Source organism: Apodemus sylvaticus, chromosome 5, assembly GCF_947179515.1.
Source record: "Apodemus sylvaticus chromosome 5, mApoSyl1.1, whole genome shotgun sequence".
NCBI classification, from domain to species: Eukaryota; Metazoa; Chordata; class Mammalia; order Rodentia; family Muridae; genus Apodemus; species Apodemus sylvaticus.
Window position 1 is genome coordinate 150,516,509 of NC_067476.1, and position 18,982 is coordinate 150,535,490.

The following is an 18,982-nucleotide window of genomic DNA, read 5'->3' on the forward strand; positions in this document are numbered from 1 at the left end:
TGACCCACAAACTAGTGAGATACCATCAAAAGAAATGGTGTGGTTATGAAGTGTACCTGGCTTTGCGAGTTTGGGTTTTGAGCAGCTGCGTCTCACTACGTTAGTTACTCTAGGTGGTTTTGAATTCCTAGAATCAACCCATTTTTTTTTAAGATTTATTTATTTTATGTAGATTACTACACTGTAGCTGTACAGATGGTTGTGAGCCATCATGTGGTTGCTGGGAATTGAACTCAGGACCTCTGGAAGAGCAGTCAGTGCTCTTAATTACTGAGCCATCTCTCCAGCACCAACCCATCCGTCTAGCACCAGCTTCCCCAGTGCTGAGATTTCGAGGCAAGCGCCATGACTCAGTTTTTAGTTTGGAGGGCACTTTGTATAACTCGAGCATTAACACTTCCTTCTCAACTTCAGAAGGACCTGGTGAAGACATGTTTCCTCTCACCACAGAGTAAAGCTAGAACACACACACACACACACACACACACACACACACCCTGGATTTTACTGGACGAGTCAGGGTCTCTTGAAGTCCAGGCTGGCCTTGAATTCTGTGTGTAAGCAAGGACTACCTTGAACTGATCTTCTAGCCCCCACTTCCCAAGTTCTGGGATAGTAGATGTGTGTGGTATGCATGGGGGAGCAAAGATAACACACAAGTGGAGGTCAGAAGCAATTTACAATAAGTCAGTTCTCTGGGGGGCAGGGGAAGAAAAGGGAAGTCCAGTGATGGAGGTGGGCGTGGCAAGTGCCTTTAATTCCAGCACTTGGGAAGCAGAGGCAGGCAGATAGATCTTTTTGTGAGCGCCAGGACAGTCAGTGTTCCGCAAAGACAGCGTCTCGAGTAGGGGGAAAAAATCAGGTTTCTCCTTTGGCTTTATGGGCCTGGGGATTGATTTGAACTCGGGTCGTCAGGCGTGAGGGCAAGTGATTACTGCTAGAGCATATTGCCAGGCCTCATCTTTATTTCTTAAGGATGAAGAAACTCAAATTCGTGCGTGGAGAGTTAAGTTATTAGCTCAAGGTCACACAGTTCAAGTCTAGGTCTGCCAGATCCCAGCCACTGGCCGGGTCTGTTACCTAGCTGGCCTCCACTTGTTGCCCAGGTCTGTTGCTGGGAGAACCTTCTGGGTGGCCTCTAAGCCAGGAACCTCGGTTAGACCCTGGAAAGGGGCAGCCTCCACTTTCCCATCTTATTAGTGCTCCCGAGTGTTTTCCCACTAGACAAATTCCGCATGGTCCATCCGCAGGAGCGGGAGGGACCCGCTGTCTCCAGACCTTCCCGCACCATCCTCCCGATTCTTTCCGCCCCCGCAGCCCCTTCAGGTGTATTAATGTCGCAACGCAGCGGGAAGTTCAGCTTCGAATGTGTCTCAGCAGGCTTTGTGAATATATTAGTTTTATTTTCCTCTGACACGCTCCGGAGGTGGAGCTGGGGGGCGGGGGGATGGGCGGCGCTGGAGCTCGGTATGCAAATGTATGCAGATATGTAAATGAGGCTGCCTAAGGATTCAGGAGTCGGAGCTGCTCAGAGCTGGCCCGGCCTGCCGCAGCCTCGGGGCTCTGCGGCACCCGCAGTGGGGAGGGTGTCTCGTGCTCTTTAGAGTCTGTGCTTTGAAGCAATGTCTCAGCAGCACACGGGAGGAAGCGCTGCGGAAATTGGTTCTGGATACTTCCTGGCAGTGTTCTCAATTGCTTCAGCTCAGTTGGGGGTGCAGTGGGGAGAGGGCGGGGAGTCTCTGAACACCTCTGGGTTTCCTTAGCGCGCGAGGTGCGCGCGAGGGGGGGGGTGCGGGTGTGTGCGCGCGCGCGACTGTTCCTGTTGTCATTTCTACATGCAGGGAATCTTGCTAACATCCGGATCCCACTGCTTACTGAATCAGAATCTCTATTTTTTAAAGCCCCCAGCCTAGGGCGGAGTGCGGGGGTGCACGCCATTAATCTCAGTGTCTCTGTGAATCTGAGGGAGGCTAGCCTGGTCTACACTGGGAACTCGAGTACACTGGGAGCTCCAGGCCAGCCGACTGCATAGCGAGACCCTGGTCTTTAAAGGCAAATGTCCCCAGCCTTGATAAATATTAATGCAAACCGGGAGTTGGTAATAGAGTCTCTTACAGGGGGGAGGGTTGTGTAGATGTGTTCTCAGCCGTGATTGTTTGAATCACAGGAGCTTCACAGGGTCGCGCCCCAGTCAGAGAAGATGATGAGACACTAATATCACTAACCAGAAAAAGTCCCAGGCTGTCTGAGGAGGGGTGGTGCCTGAGTCACAGAAGGCTTGCCTATGGGGTGTGTGCACACGGGTTCTATCCCCAGCATTGACACAAAAATGTACAAAAATCCCAGGAGAGACCAGCATGTGTGCAGCCTTGCTGACATGTATTCCCTACAAGACACATGCTTTCACTGGGAACTTTGGAGTCTGTTGAGCTCAGGTCTGTGCCTATGCTGCAGCCTTCAGGGGTCTTCTGGAGTGAAGACTGGTTCATACTTGTACAGTGCCAGTTCTATTAACATACGGAGAGATTCCTGCAGGTGACTTGGGACGCACCTAGTGCCTGGCACCCCTTGGCTGCACCCAGATTCCTGAACCGTCTAGAACCGGTTTGGAGTAGCCAGGACTCCTGAAATTCTTGACTGTCTCCTCCATCAATAATATATAAAGGAATACATAAGCTTTATTGTAAAAAAAAGCCTAGACTGGCAGCCAGTGTTAACACTAGTTATGTAATGGGACAACTGGCTTTAACTGGCTGACCTCAGTTTCCCCCTGGAAACGGGGCCAAAACCCCTCCCACTCAGTGTTAGAATGAAACTGCATAAAAGCAGAGCACTCAGGCATCAGAATTCCTTGTCAGGCTTGTTACATCTAAGACTGTAGGGGTGGGGCAGACAGAGACAGGCTCAGTGGGAGAAAGCTTGCCTTACATGGACAAGGCTTGGAATGTCAGCACCACAAAGATGAATGGATGAATGAATGAACAAATGAACGAATGAATGACAAACAGTTAGGGTAGGGACAGGTGAGGATTTGCTGTTTTAAATGTCCTTAGGAGCAGCTGCTGCAGGACATCAGGGACCCCTGAAAGGGATTGAGAAATGGTGCCTGGTGGAGAACTCAACCTGGTCTTGGAACAGGAGCAAAATCTGTGTGTTATGTGCACCCCTCCCTCCTGAAGTATTCCCTAGGGCCTCTTCTTTCTTTCTGTCAGCAAAGGCTGAGCCCACTGAATGTTTAGCCTTGGATTTTTGTGGGTGATTTAGCATCCCTTGAACTGTCCCCACTTTGAAGAGTCAGGTTTAGGTTACACTGTGATCACAGGAGTCCTTTTCTGCTCTCCTGATGCTCCCCCAAAGCCAAACAGCAACACCAGACCATGGAATTACCATATAAGGAGGTCCAACTGAGGGTGGACTTTTTTGCACACTGGACATTTTAAGGGTTGTTTTTTTATTCCCTCCCAAATATCAAAAGCAACTTTTAAAACGTGTATTTTGAGACTGCACCTGCTTGGCAGAGACCCCCACGCGTATTCATAACTGCTGGTGGACAAGCTCCTGTGGAAGGAATGGGTCTCATTTCCACCCTCCTCCCTCCATCTCCGGATGTGACCCTCAGCATCATCTCTTCCTGGGAACAAGACCCTCAGGCTGAGGGAAGTCGTCTGGGCTGTAGTGCCTCTTCCAGCTACCCGACTCTCCTTTTTTTTATTCCAACCTTTCCTCATTCTTGTTTTCTACAGAACCCAGCCAGATATACCCACGGTTGGTTCTGAGACATAACCCCCACCCCAGCTTGGCTACTGAGCACCCCCCCAACCCAGATGCTTCCACACTCCCCCATCCCCCCCAACTTCCTTCTTGCCTTTACCAGTGACCCGATCTTAGCATGGGACTTAGAGTCAGAAGGCTGAGACAGGAGCCCTGTCACTCGCCAGCTGGGGGGGACAATGAGGAATTTAAAACACTTCTTCTGAACAAGGTATAGTGACATGTTTCTGTAATCCCCATACTCCTAAGGCAGAGGCAATAGAACCAGAAGTTCAAAGCCACCTTAGGCTGGATACCAAGAGCCTGCCTCAAAAGTCAAAGGGCTGGGGGTATAGTTTATTGGTAGATTACTTTTCTCAGAGTCTGGGCTCAATCCCCAGCACCGCATAAATCCAGGTCTGTAGTGCACAGCTCTAATATCAGTCAGTGTTCCAGAGATTGGAAGGAGGAGGTTCAGAAGTTCATGGTAATTCTCAGCAGTACGGTGAGTTTGATGTCAGCCTGGCTACATGGGACTTTGGACCAAAAAGGCAAGACAAAACCAAAAAACCACACTTCTCTAAGCTTTGTGGCTGTCACCTTGAAAATAGTTCACAATTTCTGCTTCCTGTGGGTGTCAAGGGTTCTAAAAGCACAGACCCAAGTAGGGTCTCCAGAGGACCCACCATGCAGTACAGATGTACTGTCCTGAGGTCTGTGACAGTGTTGGGCAAACTGTCTAATGTCTGTGTGCACAGGATTAGAATTCATCAGACAGAGGCACCCTGGGACACATGCAGACTCTGGGGAGAAGGTTGGGGGTCCTGGTCGGGGGGCCAGACTGAGTCCCTGACAATTCCCTCACTGGGTGTGTGGACTTGGGTGAACTCCAATTTTCTCATCTCTGACATGGAATTATTATGAATGAGAGCATTAGAGCAAAGGAATCATCATAGCCCCTCCCCACCATGCCTGACATGTGTCAGTCAACTGTGTTAAAAGTTTGCAACACAGTCTCACAAAATCCTCAGTATTATTACTCTTCGAAGTAGACTCCTGGGAACCAGACTCTTGACAAAGGGCCTTGAGCAAGCAGAACACACCCCACAGTTGAGCTACACCTCAGTCTTCCCCCATTTTACAGAAGAAGAAATGGCATTACAGACAGACAAAATAACAGCCTGAGGTCACATAGAAAGTGCTAGGAGCTGGGATTTGAAGCCTGGAGGTCTAATTCCAAAGTCAGTACTTCTCCATGCAAGGTGCTAAGCACAGGCAATGGGGAGGCGTGGCTTAGCATCAGGAAATAATCTAGGAGTCAGACTGGGGAATTGCCCCTTTCCCAGGGCCAGGAGGGATGCTTGTGGTAGGAACCTGGGATCTAGTGATACACTTCCTTGGGGGCATCTGTTTCATCTAAGACAAGGATTTGTCTCCCCCACATCCTGCCTGTCAGAGCCTCTGAGGCCTACCTGGCCCTTTCCTCTTCAGCAAATTTGGGAGAAGCAGGCTTAGAATTCCCCCATGCTAGACAGAGGAAGCCATTCCTTATCTCTGAGGTTATCCCTGCTGTGGAGATCTTCCATGGCTTTGTCATCTGCTAGTGAGTGACTCAGGATTCCAGGTCTAGCCTAGTCCCCATGCTACCGGAAGGGTTCAGAGTCTGAACTATGATTCCAGGTTAAGAGTTCAGAGCTCCAGGGGGTGAGGCTTTGCCTCCTGGGGGAGGGGGCGCTTCCTGCCTGGGTCCTTAGCTAAACTCTGTTGTAGTGTTAAGGGGAGCTGAGGAAGTGGGGAAGGGGATGTGGTAACCAGAACCACTTCCTGATATGGCTGTGTTGAAAACCAAGCTTCCCCCAAGTTCCCCTTCGTGGGGGGTTGGTGAGCAGTGTGTGTGTGTGTGTGTGTGTGTGTGTGGCAAAGGAGGAAGTTGGGGGTAGGGAGAGAAGAGTTCTTGCTTGGATGGATTCCAAGGCCTGGGTTCTCTCTCCCCAGTTGGTAAGAACAATCCTGTAGGCAAGCGAAGCTGAGAAGTGGTACCCATTGCTTACCCAGTGTGCCAGGTACCGCTGCAACAGGCCCACATGGGAAACACTGCTATTAACGCCATTTTTAAGATGAGGGGAAATGGTAGGTTGTGTCGATAGCAGAAGAGCCACACAGTGAGCTGAAGCTTGGAATTAGGGAGTCCAGGCCCAGAGTGGGAGCTCCCATTGCCCCACACACTCCCTCTGCCAAGTTCTGCAGCTCTGCTGAACCTGTTTCCACATCTGTGCGGTGAAGGAAATTAGAGTCAATGGGACACTTCCATGTGTGGTGTGTGGAGTTTGTATTTCGGTTGACTCTTTTTTGTTGTCTCCCAAATTTCCACCCAGTCACAGCAAGGAACACTTTTAATACTAGTACTCAGAGGGCATAGGCAAGCAGGTCTGTGAGTCTGAAGCCAGCGTGATCCACACAGTGTGTTCTAGGCCAGCCAGAGTTTCCCGATAAGACCCTGCCTCAAACCACAGCATACACACATACATACACATACACCCCCCCAAACACATGCAGGAACACACACATATATGCACACATGTACATGCAGGAACACAATACATACATGCACACACATACTTATAGGAACATATACATACATGTATACACACATGCACACATATGCAGGAGAACACACATACATGCAGGAGCACACATGCAGGAGCACATACATACATCTACACATACATGTGGGAGCAAACACGTATATCCACATACATGCAGGAGCACACACATACATGTACAACACACACATACAGGAGCACACACATACATGCACATATGCGCATGCACATACACACGTACTCTTACTTGAGCACACACTTGCACACACACACATACACACACACACACATGTACACACACTGTGTTTTACATTTCATCTGTGTGTGTTTGTGAATAGGAGTGTGTGTGCCACACTGCCCAGAGGTCAGAGGACACCTGAGGAGCTGGTTTTCATGCCTGGGATGAGCTGCAGTCCTTGTGTTTAGTGACAAGCTCCTTTATTGCTGAGCCATTTCCCCGGCTCTCTGGTAACTGACAAGATCCTAGCTCAGAAACAAAAGAAGAGGAGGAGAGGGAAGAAAAGAAGCTGGGCTCTCAAGTAGCTCAGGCTGGCTCAGAACTTGCTATGCAACCAAGGGATCTTAGTTAGACTCCTGACCCACCTTCCTCTGACACCTGACGACATAGCACACTTCTTAGCATAATGCTTATCTCATGAAACTCAACAAAAATGTGTTGAATAGCTTGTTTTATTTATTTATTTGTTTGTTTGTTTTTCAAGCCAGGGTCTCTGTCTAGCCCTGTCTATCCTGGAACTCAATCTGTAAACCAGGCTGGCCTTGTACTCATAGAGATCCACCTGCCTCTGCCTCCCGAGTGCTAGGATTAAAGGTGTGCGCCACCACTGTCCGGCTTCTCTGAAGTTCTTGTCTGTCACCTTGATGAAGATCAGGATGGGAGGTCCTCTTATTTTGTTTCCATTTTAAATCTTGTATTGCTCTTTGACCCCAGTCCCAGGTCTGTAATATAGCTGCCCTGGATCCCTGCCTTCAGCGTATGGTCCCTCAAAGTCCTGTGCCTCCAGCTTCATTTTAGTCAGGTATCAGGGGAAGAGAAGGGGTCGAGTGTTGAGGCCCTGAAAACTCACCTATTCCATTCACCTGTTCTCTGACCCACTCGGTCCCCACAGCAGATGAGAATCTTTAAGATTCTCGCTGCCCAAGGCTTGAACCGTGGCTCTCTGTTTTAACTCAGATCATGGGCAAGTCCCTTGACTGCTCTGAGTTGATGTTTCCTATTCCAAAAATGCCAGATATTTGAGCTATCTCCCAAACCAGCCTTGTCAGCCAGGCATGGTGTGCACATCTGTGGCACAGTGTGTGGGAGGCGGAGGCAGGAGATGGCAGTTCAGCACAAACCTGACCTCCAATTAGACCTTGTCTCAGTGAGTCAAGGGTGGGCTGGGGGAAATTTCTCAGTGGGTAAGAGCATGTGTCGTCGAAGCATGAGGACCCAACTTTGGATCCACAGCATCCACATAAAAAGCTGGGCAAGGTCACCCACGTGTGCATTTCCAACAGTGGTGGATGGAGACTCAGAGACAGGAGCACCAAGACATGCTAGCTGCCAGTCTGTCTGCAAATCCCTGGGCTCTAAGTTTAGGGAGAGACTCTGCCTCAAAGGAACAAAAAGAAAGATGACCAAGGGAGACAGAAGTCAACATCTCCTCTTGCCTCTGCAGTCATGGATGTGTGTTCCTGCGAGCACACACACACACACACACACACACCCTCTAAAACAAATTAATAAGCTAAATTAACAAGAGCTAGGAACAACTCAGTTGTAGAGTTCTTGCCTAGCATGTGTAAGAAAGACCCTAGGGGTGTGGGCACACACACATATACACACATACACATAGACTCACACAGACTAACATATAGACTCACACACAGACTTTCACACTTTCACACACACGAGTCACATGGAGATAGATCACACATACACTCACACACACACATACAGACTCACACAGTTACACATAGATACAGATTCACACTCACACTTACACAGACTCACACTCACACAGACACAGACCCACAGGCTCACATACTCTCACACAGACTCATACACACATAGGGGATAGGATATATATGAGAGGTTTGTAGAGAGCATATCACAATGTTCAGCATAATAAATCACAAAAAGTGAATGATCACTGTGGCTTGGAGGTGAAATGCCTTGCCCAAGGTGACACAGTTGGGAAATGGTAAGGTTGGGAAATGATACACCCAGGGCTGCAACTCGGTGCTGAAGATCATCGGTCAGAAGCATCTAAAAGAAGCTTGGGGACACACCCAGCTTCCTCTCTCCATCCCAAAGGTCTGTTCATTAGGAAGCACATGAAGGTCTGGGCACACAGGAGGCCAATCAGAACAGCGTGCTGAAGGCAGCTAGAGGCACTGCTTCACCATGGTGGCTGGGGGTGGCGGTGGCGGGGAATGGAAGGCAGGGAGGTTGCTGGCTATCAGCACAACTGTGCAAAAGCTTTCTTGGGTGGAACAGGACTGGAGGAGGGGAAGGGTCTTCACAGCTTGGGAGAGGAAGGTGTATGCCCCGTCCAGGTCACCTTGAGGCTCAGAGCCAAGACCCCAGTCTCCTAATTTCCAATCACGAACTTGACACCATCAACTGAGGTCTCAGGAACGCTGTGCTCAAAGCGTTTTGTGTGTTTCGTGAGTTTTATCCTCAGATCAATATAAGGACAAAGATTTGAGGGACCAAGGTTCCATGTTTTGGTTCTCTAACCAGAAGAGGAAGGATGCTAGCCGGCCTGAGAGGGAGGGATGCAGCTTCTCCTTGTTCCCACATGCCCCCGAGGCTCATCTCTCCTTCCCCAAGGAGTCAGCCTTGCTGGGGCTAGGGGGTTGCCCTTGGAATTCCCCAAATCCTGCCTCAAAGAGGGCCTGAGAGGAAGCTGAGTCAAAGACGCTATGGTGTGTGTGTATGTGTGTGTGTGTGTAACAGGGGTGGGGGTGAGTGAGGGTATAGAACCTACAGTGTGGGGAGGGGCTCCAGGCAGAGCTCCAGTAAGGGAGGGGGGTGTCTTAGCAGCTCAAGGAAGAGGGGTCTTGGATCTCAGGTTTTCCAGTCCTCGACTGGGCTCACCACCCAGTGCCTTCAGACCTAGGGCGAAGTGAATCCTTCATCCTGCCACCCTCCTTCCCTTTCCCACAAATTCTGCTGTTCCCAAAAACTCAACCCCCTCCCAGAGAGCTGTGGTTTCCGGTGGGTCTGGGGTCCTTCCTGCCTGACTTGGCAGTGGGGGACCGTGGGCGGGGGAGAAAAGGGAGGAGGTAGTGTAAGCATTTTCTTTGGTCTGCCCAACACACACACACACACACACACACACACACACACACACACACACACTGAGTCAGCATAAGCCTGGAGGGGCGGGGCGGGGACACTGATTCAGTTTTAGAGCCTCTTTAAAGTCTCTGCAAAGGCAGCGTTAGCCAGTAGCTTCGGTCCTCACCATGAGCCCCTGGCAGCCCCTGCTCCTGGCGCTCCTGGCTCTGGGCTACAGCTCTGCTGCCCCTCGCCAGCGCCAGCCGACTTTCGTGGTCTTCCCCAAAGACCTGAAAACCTCCAACCTCACGGACACACAGCTGGCAGAGGTAGACAGAAGGGGAGCCTTCCTTGGGTTATGCTTTCTGGATTTGGGGGTGATGCGTATGTTATGTCTGCCAGGGTTAGGCAGTAGGGGTAGGTGGTCTGGAGGCTCTGGGCAGATTCGGGTTTGCTGGAGGGGCACAATGGGGAAGGCTTCGTGTGACACGGCACGGGTTGGCGGTGAACAGTTAAACCGTAGGAGGGCTGTGGGGTCGACATGGTTTATATCATCTGAGATCGGGAGAAGCGTCATGTGAGGTCAGGAGGAGGTCAGGATAGGGGAATTCCAGCTGCGCAGGGGTGTCCTGGGCTTAGAGTCTTTAAGCATGTGGTCCAGAGGTCCGGAGGGAAGGTGCCAGAACTCTGCGACCTCTCTGCCCCTTCCTCCATCCACAGGAATACCTGTACCGCTATGGCTACACCCGGGCAGCCCAGATGATGGGAGAAAAGCAGTCCCTGCGGCCGGCTCTGCTGATGCTTCAGAAGCAGCTGTCCCTGCCCCAGACTGGTGAGCTGGACAGCCGGACACTAAAGGCCATTCGTACACCACGCTGTGGTGTCCCAGATGTGGGCAAATTCCAAACCTTCGAAGGCGACCTCAAGTGGCACCATCATAACGTCACTTACTGGTGAGATGCCGGACTAGAAGCAGGTGCCTGGGTGGGGCTGGGGGCCAGTTTGCACCTCCGCTTGGCTGGGCACAAAGGAACCTTAGCAGTACAAGTTCCGAGAGGCTGGAGCCCTGGGTTTTTTTTTTTTTTTTTTTTTTTTTTTTTAAAGACTGAGCAATCAGGTGTAGCTGCTGCCCCGCCCCCTCCCATTTGTGATCCCTGTTTTCCCCGGTCCTCCATCGACGCCGGCTTTTTGCCTCCAGGATCCAAAGCTACTCTGAAGACCTGCCGAGAGACGTGATTGATGACTCCTTCGCGCGCGCCTTCGAGGTGTGGAGCGAGGTGACACCGCTCACCTTCACCCGTGTGTACGGGCCAGAAGCGGACATTGTCATCCAGTTTGGTGTCGCGGGTGAGAACTCCCGGGCTGGGCAGGCCACGGGAGGGGGAGGGGGGACGACCACGAACAGAATAGAAGGGACAGCAGATCCGTCCACTCTTATGCCTGCTCCACAATCCCTAGTCGCCACTTCCACAAATGACCCACCCCTAACCCCCAGCGGGGTTGGAGCCGCAGTCACCTCTTCTCAAGGCCCGGGGCGCTGCTCAGCGGGAGATGGAGTCAGCTTCAGTCTCTTGCCCTTAAGGAGAGCGAAGTGTTGACTGATTACCTTTCTCTCCGACGGCCCCTTGCAGAGCACGGAGACGGGTATCCCTTCGACGGCAAGGACGGTCTTCTGGCACATGCCTTCCCCCCTGGCCCCGGCGTTCAGGGAGATGCCCATTTCGACGATGACGAGTTGTGGACGCTGGGCAAAGGCGTCGGTGAGATCCTGAACCTTCCAGTATCCGCCCCCACACCCCCCTGCCCCAACTCCCTTCTCTTACACCGGCGTGTGGCGAGTGTCCTGACTCTAGCCCTCTTTCTACAGTGGTCCCCACTTATTTTGGAAACTCAAATGGTGCCCCATGTCACTTTCCCTTCATCTTCGAGGGACGCTCCTATTTGGCCTGCACCACAGATGGCCGCGACGATGGCACACCTTGGTGTGGCACGACAGCTGACTATGACACGGACGGCAAATTTGGCTTCTGCCCCAGTGAGAGTGAGTGTGCGCTGGGGATGGGGAGCGGGAAGCCACTTTTAAGGGTCCAGGATCTTCTTTTCCAATCCCTCTTTGCCGTTAGCGGTGTGGCCGGGCTCCTCCCCCTCCCTCTGGGTCCAGCCTCCTCTGTGACTTGTGAAGCGCGGTGGGGCCAGGCTTGGAAGCACTAAGTGGGGTCTCCACAGGACTCTACACGGAGCACGGCAACGGCGACGGCAAACCCTGTGTGTTCCCATTCATCTTTGAGGGCCGCTCCTACTCTGACTGCACCACTGAAGGTCGCTCGGATGGTTACCGCTGGTGCGCCACCACAGCCAACTACGACCAGGATAAGCAGTATGGCTTCTGCCCTACCCGAGGTACCCGAGGGTCATCCCAGCTCTGCCTTCCAGCATTGGTTTCCAAAGGCGGGTTTTCATGCATCCATTTCCTTTCTCTACCATCTACCGTCTGCCTCCACATCTCCTTTCCTTGTCTCCCAGTTGGGCAGCCTTTTTTTGTGTATCCTCAGGCTTTGGTCTCCTATTTTAGGCTCTGCCATTAGCATTTCCTGGATTCCGCAGTGCTCCACAGCGCCCCCTAGGCTTCAAAAAATAGGCCATCGAGATTCTCTCGCCCAGTTTACTTTGGTCCACCCCACCCCTGGCACCATATTAGACCCATCCTCCTGACTCACTTGTTTCTTGGTCTCACCAGTGGACGTGACCGTAGTTGGGGGCAACTCGGCAGGAAAGCTGTGCGTCTTCCCCTTCGTCTTCCTGGGCAAGCAGTACTCTACCTGTACCAGCGAGGGCCGCAGTGATGGGCGCCTCTGGTGCGCGACCACACCAAACTTCGACACTGACAAGAAGTGGGGTTTCTGTCCAGACCAAGGTGGGCGGGGCTCTGAAGCCCCTGGGGTGGGGTCCAAGTCACCTCCCGGCAGTCGAGGTGGAGCAGCCAGGGCTGGGGCCTTGGGCTGGTGTTTACATTTTAGGCTCCTTCTACCTTTCAGGGTATAGCCTGTTTCTGGTGGCAGCGCACGAGTTCGGCCATGCGCTGGGCTTAGACCATTCTACGGTGCCGGAAGCGCTCATGTACCCCATGTATCACTACCATGAGGGCTTCCCTCTGAATAAAGACGACATAGAAGGCATCCAGTATCTGTATGGTGAGGCTGGGGACAGAGATGGAGGAGCAGAGGGGAGGATGTGGCTCAGCTGTAGGAAGTGGGGGTGGGGGGAAGAAACTGAACCTCAGTATCCGTCTGGGACAGGGCCTGAGTGCCCAGTAATTGCTTGGTGATGGCACTCTAGGCTCAGGTTCAAAAGCCAGCCCAGGGCTGGGCATGCAACCTAGTGTTTAGAATACACACTGAATTCTGCAAAGCAGACACGAGGCCCTGCGTTTGATTCTCAGCAAGAAGGGTCAGCCAAGCCACTTCATAGGCGAATTTAGGTGTGCCATTTTCCTCCTATATAAAGTGTTGGCGTGCGATAATAGCGTGGTTCTCATAAGGCTTTGATAGGGCTGACTGAAGTAGAATGACGCCTGGCTTTATTAAGTGACATTTGATTGTTTTGTCTTGCTTTTGATCATCATTAACCTTTGAAAAAATGGGGATACTTGCGGGGTGGCATAGCAAACCTGTGATCCCAGCACTCAGGGGATTGACACAAAAGGGGTTACCATGAGTTTGAGGCTGGCCTGAGAGACACACTCAGCTCCAGGCCAACCTGGGCTACGTAAAGCTCTGACCCAAAGAACTTCCAAAGATAAATTGCTTTGTATTTGTTATGGGTGTTTTGCCTGAATGTATGCACACCATGCATGTGCAATGCCAGAAGAGGCCAGAAGAGGGCGTTAGATCACTTAGACCTGGAGAAGCAAATTGTTGTTAGCTTGTGGGTGCTTGGAAATGAGCCCAGGTCCTCTGGAAGATCAGTCAGTGGTCCTAACCACTGCACCATGTCTTCAGCCCTCAAAGGAGCTTTTAAAGGCAAAGCAGGCCAGCATGATTGCACTCAGGAAACAGGTAGCTCACAGCACTGTTTGACACGATGGTCACCCAAAAGACTCTCTCCCTGACTGACTTGGGGAAGGGAGGGAGATTCTGCCCGTTCTCTTCTGAGAACCCAGTCCACATATCTTCACAGAGCTCAGTTCTGGACACTTAGGCTTGGTGTGGGAGAAGAGGCTTGCTTGTAGCCTCTAGCTTCAAGAGAAGCCTGAAGGCGTCATTGCTGGGCGTGGCAGTAGGCTGGGGCTCCAGAGAAATGCTGACTAGTGTGTCTTACCTAGTGTCTTGTTTTTAGGTCGTGGCTCTAAGCCTAAGCCTGACCCAAGGCCTCCAGCCACCACCACAGCTGAGCCACAGCCGACAGCTCCTCCTACCATGTGTCCTACTCTACCTCCCACGGTGGGCCCCACGGTTGGCCCTACAGGCGCCCCCTCACCTGGCCCTACAAGCGCCCCCTCACCTGGCCCTACAGGCGCCCCCTCACCTGGCCCTTCTGAGGCCTCTACAGAGTCTTCGAGTCCAGCAGACAATCCTTGCAATGTGGATGTTTTTGATGCGATTGCTGAGATCCAGGGCGCTCTGTATTTCTTCAAGGATGGGTAAGCGGGAGGGGGGTGTGGATGAGAGACGGGATTTGGAGAGGAGCCTGCTTGCGTCTTCTACCAAATTTCTCGGGCCAAGATTCAGGGCCCTGACATTTCCTTTCTCCTCAGTTGGTACTGGAAATTCCCGAATCACAGAGGAAGCCCATTACAGGGCCCCTTCCTTATCGCCCGCACGTGGCCAGCTCTGCCTGCAAACCTGGACTCAGCCTTTGAGGATCCTCAGTCCAAGAAGATTTTCTTCTTCTCTGGTTAGTCTGTGCCTCTGTAGCTCATCTATTCCCCAGTACCCATCAGCTTAGAGCAGAAACCTAGCATAACCCGTGCATAACTAGCATAACTGGCAGAAAGCTAGCATAACTGCGACTGCGAAAGAGCGCCCCCGCCTGGCTGATGCGATTTCACATTTGGGGGGCGGTATTGAATTTCAATTTTTTAAAAATTTTATTTTTATTTTATTTTATTGAGACAGGGTTTTTCTGTGTAGCCCTGGCTGTCCTGGAACTCATTCTGTAGACCAGGCTGGCCTCGAACTCAGAAATCCGCTTGCCTCTGCCTCCCAAGTGCTGGGATTACAGGCGTGCGCCACCACTGCCCGGCTTCATTTCCTATTGAATAGCTCTGATAGTAGCCTCTCTGGCTTCTGTCTCCTGACCTTCAAAGAGACTGTGCCCCACTTTTGTGTCCACTGACCGATGTGACCTTTCTCTTCCACAGGGCGCCAAATGTGGGTGTACACAGGCCAGTCGGTGCTGGGCCCCAGGAGTCTGGATAAATTGGGTCTAGGCTCGGAGGTAACCCATGTCTCTGGCCTTCTCCCTCGTCACGCCGGGAAGGCTCTGCTGTTTAGCAAGGGGCGTGTCTGGAGGTAAGAGCAACCGCGGCCACCAGCAGGGGGAGCCCTAGCACCACTCGCCCGAAGCACTCGGGTGGGGAGCGGAGGGGGGCTCATCGCTTGTCCCCTTTCCTGCAGATTCGATTTGAAGTCTCAGAAGGTGGATCCTCAGAGCGTCACTCGCTTGGATAAGGAGTTCTCTGGTGTGCCCTGGGACTCACACGACATCTTCCAATACCAAGGTGAGGGGTGCTGATGCTGGCCGGGGAGGGTCCCTTCATGAGATGCCTCCCACACTGGACTCCCTCCCTTAGCAACTGGCTAGTTTCTTAGCAGGAGAGAGCAAGTCCTTGGAGGTACAAGGAAACGTTCCAGATAAGAGCCCTGTAGAGAGCACCCCAAGCTCACACAGCCAGATCTAAGTGCCGAATTGCTTGCATATCTTTCTCTTTTGGGAACTCCAGCAGAGAACACAGCTCTCTAGAAGGCTCATTCCTTGATTATTAAACAGTAGCCAAGGGCCTATAATGTGCAGGACTGCCGCTAGGGATACATGGAGAGGCAAGAAAGTGCTAGCTGTCTTTGGGCAAGTCACTGCCTCTCTTGGGGCCTCAGTTTCCCCATCTGTAAAATAATGATATTATCTGGAGCTCTGTTAGGCTGATTCTAAGGCTCAAACCTCCCAAGTCTATTTTTTAACCATCTCCTTTATACCCTTCCCTCCAACCATACCAGTTATCCAGTAGCCTTTAGTATATTCAAGAGTGGGGAAGATTAGGAGCGGAGGGCAATGGTTTGACAGTGATCCCAAATAACACTGAGGTAGAAGCGGCTCACATGGCCCTGTCCGCATGTCAAGTTCTTCATCTCCTCCCTGTACTCTCCACATCCTCTCCACTCCGCCCAGGCTGCTCTGTGAACAGATAGGATCCTCCATAGCTTGAGGCCCTGGGGCTGGTTGTTCCCCTATTTTGAAGGCTTCCCATCTGAACTGTCACCAGGCTGCCTCTCTCTCATCCTTCAGGTGTCAGTTCTCTGCATAGCCCTGGCTGTCCTGGAACTCACTCTGGAGATTAGGCTGTTTTCAAACTCAGAAATCCACCTGCCTCTGCCTCCCAAGTGCTGGGATTAAAGGAGGTTTGCTAGTTCTTTGGGTATCAAAGAGAGGTCTGTGCCCTCTAGCATCTCACAGGCAGGTAGAAGAGATGGAAGTGTCATGTGAAAACCACAGGAAGATAGAGAGAAGCCAGGAGGAATGTGTCTTAGTTAGGGTTCAATTGCTGTGAAGAGACACCGTGACCATGGCAACTTAAGAGTTAATGTTTAAAAGAGCCGATTTAATTGGGGCTGGCTCACAGTTCAGAGGCTCAGTCCATTATTGTCATGGTGGGAAGCATGGTGGCTCACTGGCAAACATGGTGCTGGAGAGGCAGCTGAGAGTTCTACCTCAGCTGCAGGCAGCAGAAGAGAGACACTGGGCTGGGCTTGAGCAGCTGAAATCTCAAAGCCCACCCCGGTGACACAGGTCCTCTAATAAGGCCACGCTCCTTTCACCTCCCAAGTGCCACACCCTATGAACCTATAGGGGTCAATTTTCATTCAAACCACCACAGGGTGCTTATAAAAATCTTGTTCCTTTTGTCTATGAGAAGGGAGCATAGAATTCAGCTTTCTTGTGTCTTCTTGTTTCCTGTAGACAAAGCCTATTTCTGCCAAGGCAAATTCTTCTGGCGTGTGAATTTACACAAGGAGACAAACCAGGTGAATGACGTGAACAAGATGAACCAGGTGGACCACGTGGGTTATGTGACCTACGACCTCCTGCAGTGCCCTTGAATTAGGTCTCCTAAGTCTCTAGAGACCACCTTTTTCTAGAGAAAGGAGCTGGTTGGCTGGACACAACCTGGTGTTCTCTTCTAGAGAATGGGAAGGAGTGGAGATGGGCGGGGCCCTCTCCACATGCTGTCCTTTCTTGTTGGACTGTTTCTAATAAACACAGACTCCCCCCCCCCCAACCTTTACCAGCTACTCTAATCGATGGGCTAATCTGTAATTATATCTGCACCCAATCGTGTGCTGGTCAGAAGACAACTTCGTGGGGTTGGTTCTGACCTTCTATTTTTATGTGGCATCTGGGGATTGAACTCAGCTGGCTTTTGTGACAAGTAATTCACCCGCTGAACCACCTCACCGACTCCAGCCCCCCTTCTGTTTATTATGTATGTGGTTATGTTCACATGTATGCATTTAACCTATAGAATGCTTACTGTGTGTAGGGCACTGCTCCAACTGCTGCATAAATATTAAGGTATTCAGTTACCCCAACTGGAAGGTATTATGTAGCTATTTCTCTCTTACATGGAGGACACCACCGAGCTATCCACTCATCAAACATTTATTGAGAGCATCCCTAGGGAGCCAGGCTCTCTACTGGGCATTAGGGACAGGGGAATCTATTGGATGTTGGTTCTTCCTTCAAGGATTTACTCAGTGATTCAAAGATTCTCAGTGTCCTGGAAGTCTGTTGAGACCAGACCCCAGACTCCACTCTCAAGAATCCGACTCACTCACAGGGGAAACCCTGTGGTTGCTGGCGGCCGCAGAGTGCTTAGAGAGCACATGTGCCAGAGAGGTAGGGGCTCTGTGCATTGTGGTTTAGATCAGACGGTGTCCTCCAGCCTAGATGCCCCCCTCAGCTGGAATGGATCCAGGAAGAATGACCAGGTGTCTTCCTGCGGCAGTCTTTTTTAAATAAATGAATATTTATTTATCTGTGTGTGTGTGTGTGTTTATGTGTTTGTGTGCACCTGTGTGCTGATGCCTCCAGAGGGCCAGAAGAGGGCACTGGATCCTTTGCAGTTAGAGTTGTGGGTGGTGAGAGATGCTACCCTATGCCAGTGCTGAGAGCCAAATTCTGATCCCCTGGGACAGCAGCAAGTGAGTTTAAATTGGCGCTGCCTCTCCAGCCAGCCACCCCGTCAAACCACCAGCCAGAAAATGGACACACAGGATGGAGGTCGTAGTATTCAAATCATGAGAGCCTAGCAGTGGGAATGCGTGCCCACTGAGGAGAGCCGACCAGGGTGGGCTCTCAGTGAAAGGTTCGAAAGGAGGGAGGCTTGGTGTGGTGTCCTTGTGTCCTGCCTGAGGAGTCCAAGCAGGCGTTTGAGGAGAAGCCCAAGCCGGGAGGTTGTGGCGCATGCCAGTAATCCTAGCACTTGGGAGGCAGAGGCAGGCGGGATTTCTGAGTTCTGGTCTACAGAGTGAGTTTCAGGACAGCCAGGGCTATACAGAGAAACCCTGTCTCGAAAAAACCAACCCCCCCCCCAAAAAAAGAGGAGTAGCCCAGAGAACGGCCCCCACTCCCAGTTTACTTGGGGTGCGCCTCTCCCTGATAGACTATTTCTAGCTCAGGAATGAGCCACTCCCACAAACATTCCATGACACGCCTTGTTTAAAACCCCTCTCTGTCCTGACTTCCCGGGTCGCTCTCCTGCTTCTCAATGCCCACGCCCACGCCCAGTAGAACTTTCCCACAGATGGATCCCCCTCGCCTCTCCACTTCCTTGTTGCTGGTTGTAAACAACGCTCCCCACTGAATCCTGCCTCACAAGGTCACTGGCTCACTTGCAACTCCCAGACAATGCACAGTGAGCATTGTTTATCCTCCATCCACACACGGATGGGACAGCCCACCTTGCTTTCTCCCCAGAAATACTTTCCAGCCATCCCCTCCTGGTTCTTCTCTTCCTCTCTGTAGCCTCCCGTGGGGGCACACCCTAAGGTTCAGTCCTCAGAGTCCTCCGTGGACACTTGTTCCCTATGATCCCACCAAGCCACCTACTCTGAATAGCATCTCCATG

At 51.6% G+C, this 18,982-nt stretch overlaps 1 protein-coding gene across 1 annotated transcript; it reads left to right on the top strand.

The window, feature by feature from the left end:
• The first annotated feature begins 9,776 nt into the window (after nucleotides 1-9,776).
• On the top strand, nucleotides 9,777-17,889 carry Mmp9 (matrix metallopeptidase 9). The gene is made up of 13 exons (XM_052184269.1): nucleotides 9,777-9,971; nucleotides 10,363-10,595; nucleotides 10,841-10,989; nucleotides 11,274-11,402; nucleotides 11,510-11,683; nucleotides 11,869-12,042; nucleotides 12,380-12,556; nucleotides 12,678-12,833; nucleotides 13,978-14,281; nucleotides 14,396-14,535; nucleotides 15,002-15,152; nucleotides 15,258-15,361; nucleotides 16,816-17,889. The coding sequence occupies exons 1-13, from the start codon at nucleotides 9,831-9,833 to the stop codon at nucleotides 16,953-16,955; spliced, it is 2,172 nt and encodes a 723-aa protein (XP_052040229.1). The 5' UTR covers nucleotides 9,777-9,830; the 3' UTR covers nucleotides 16,956-17,889.
• The last annotated feature ends 1,093 nt before the right edge of the window (nucleotides 17,890-18,982 follow it).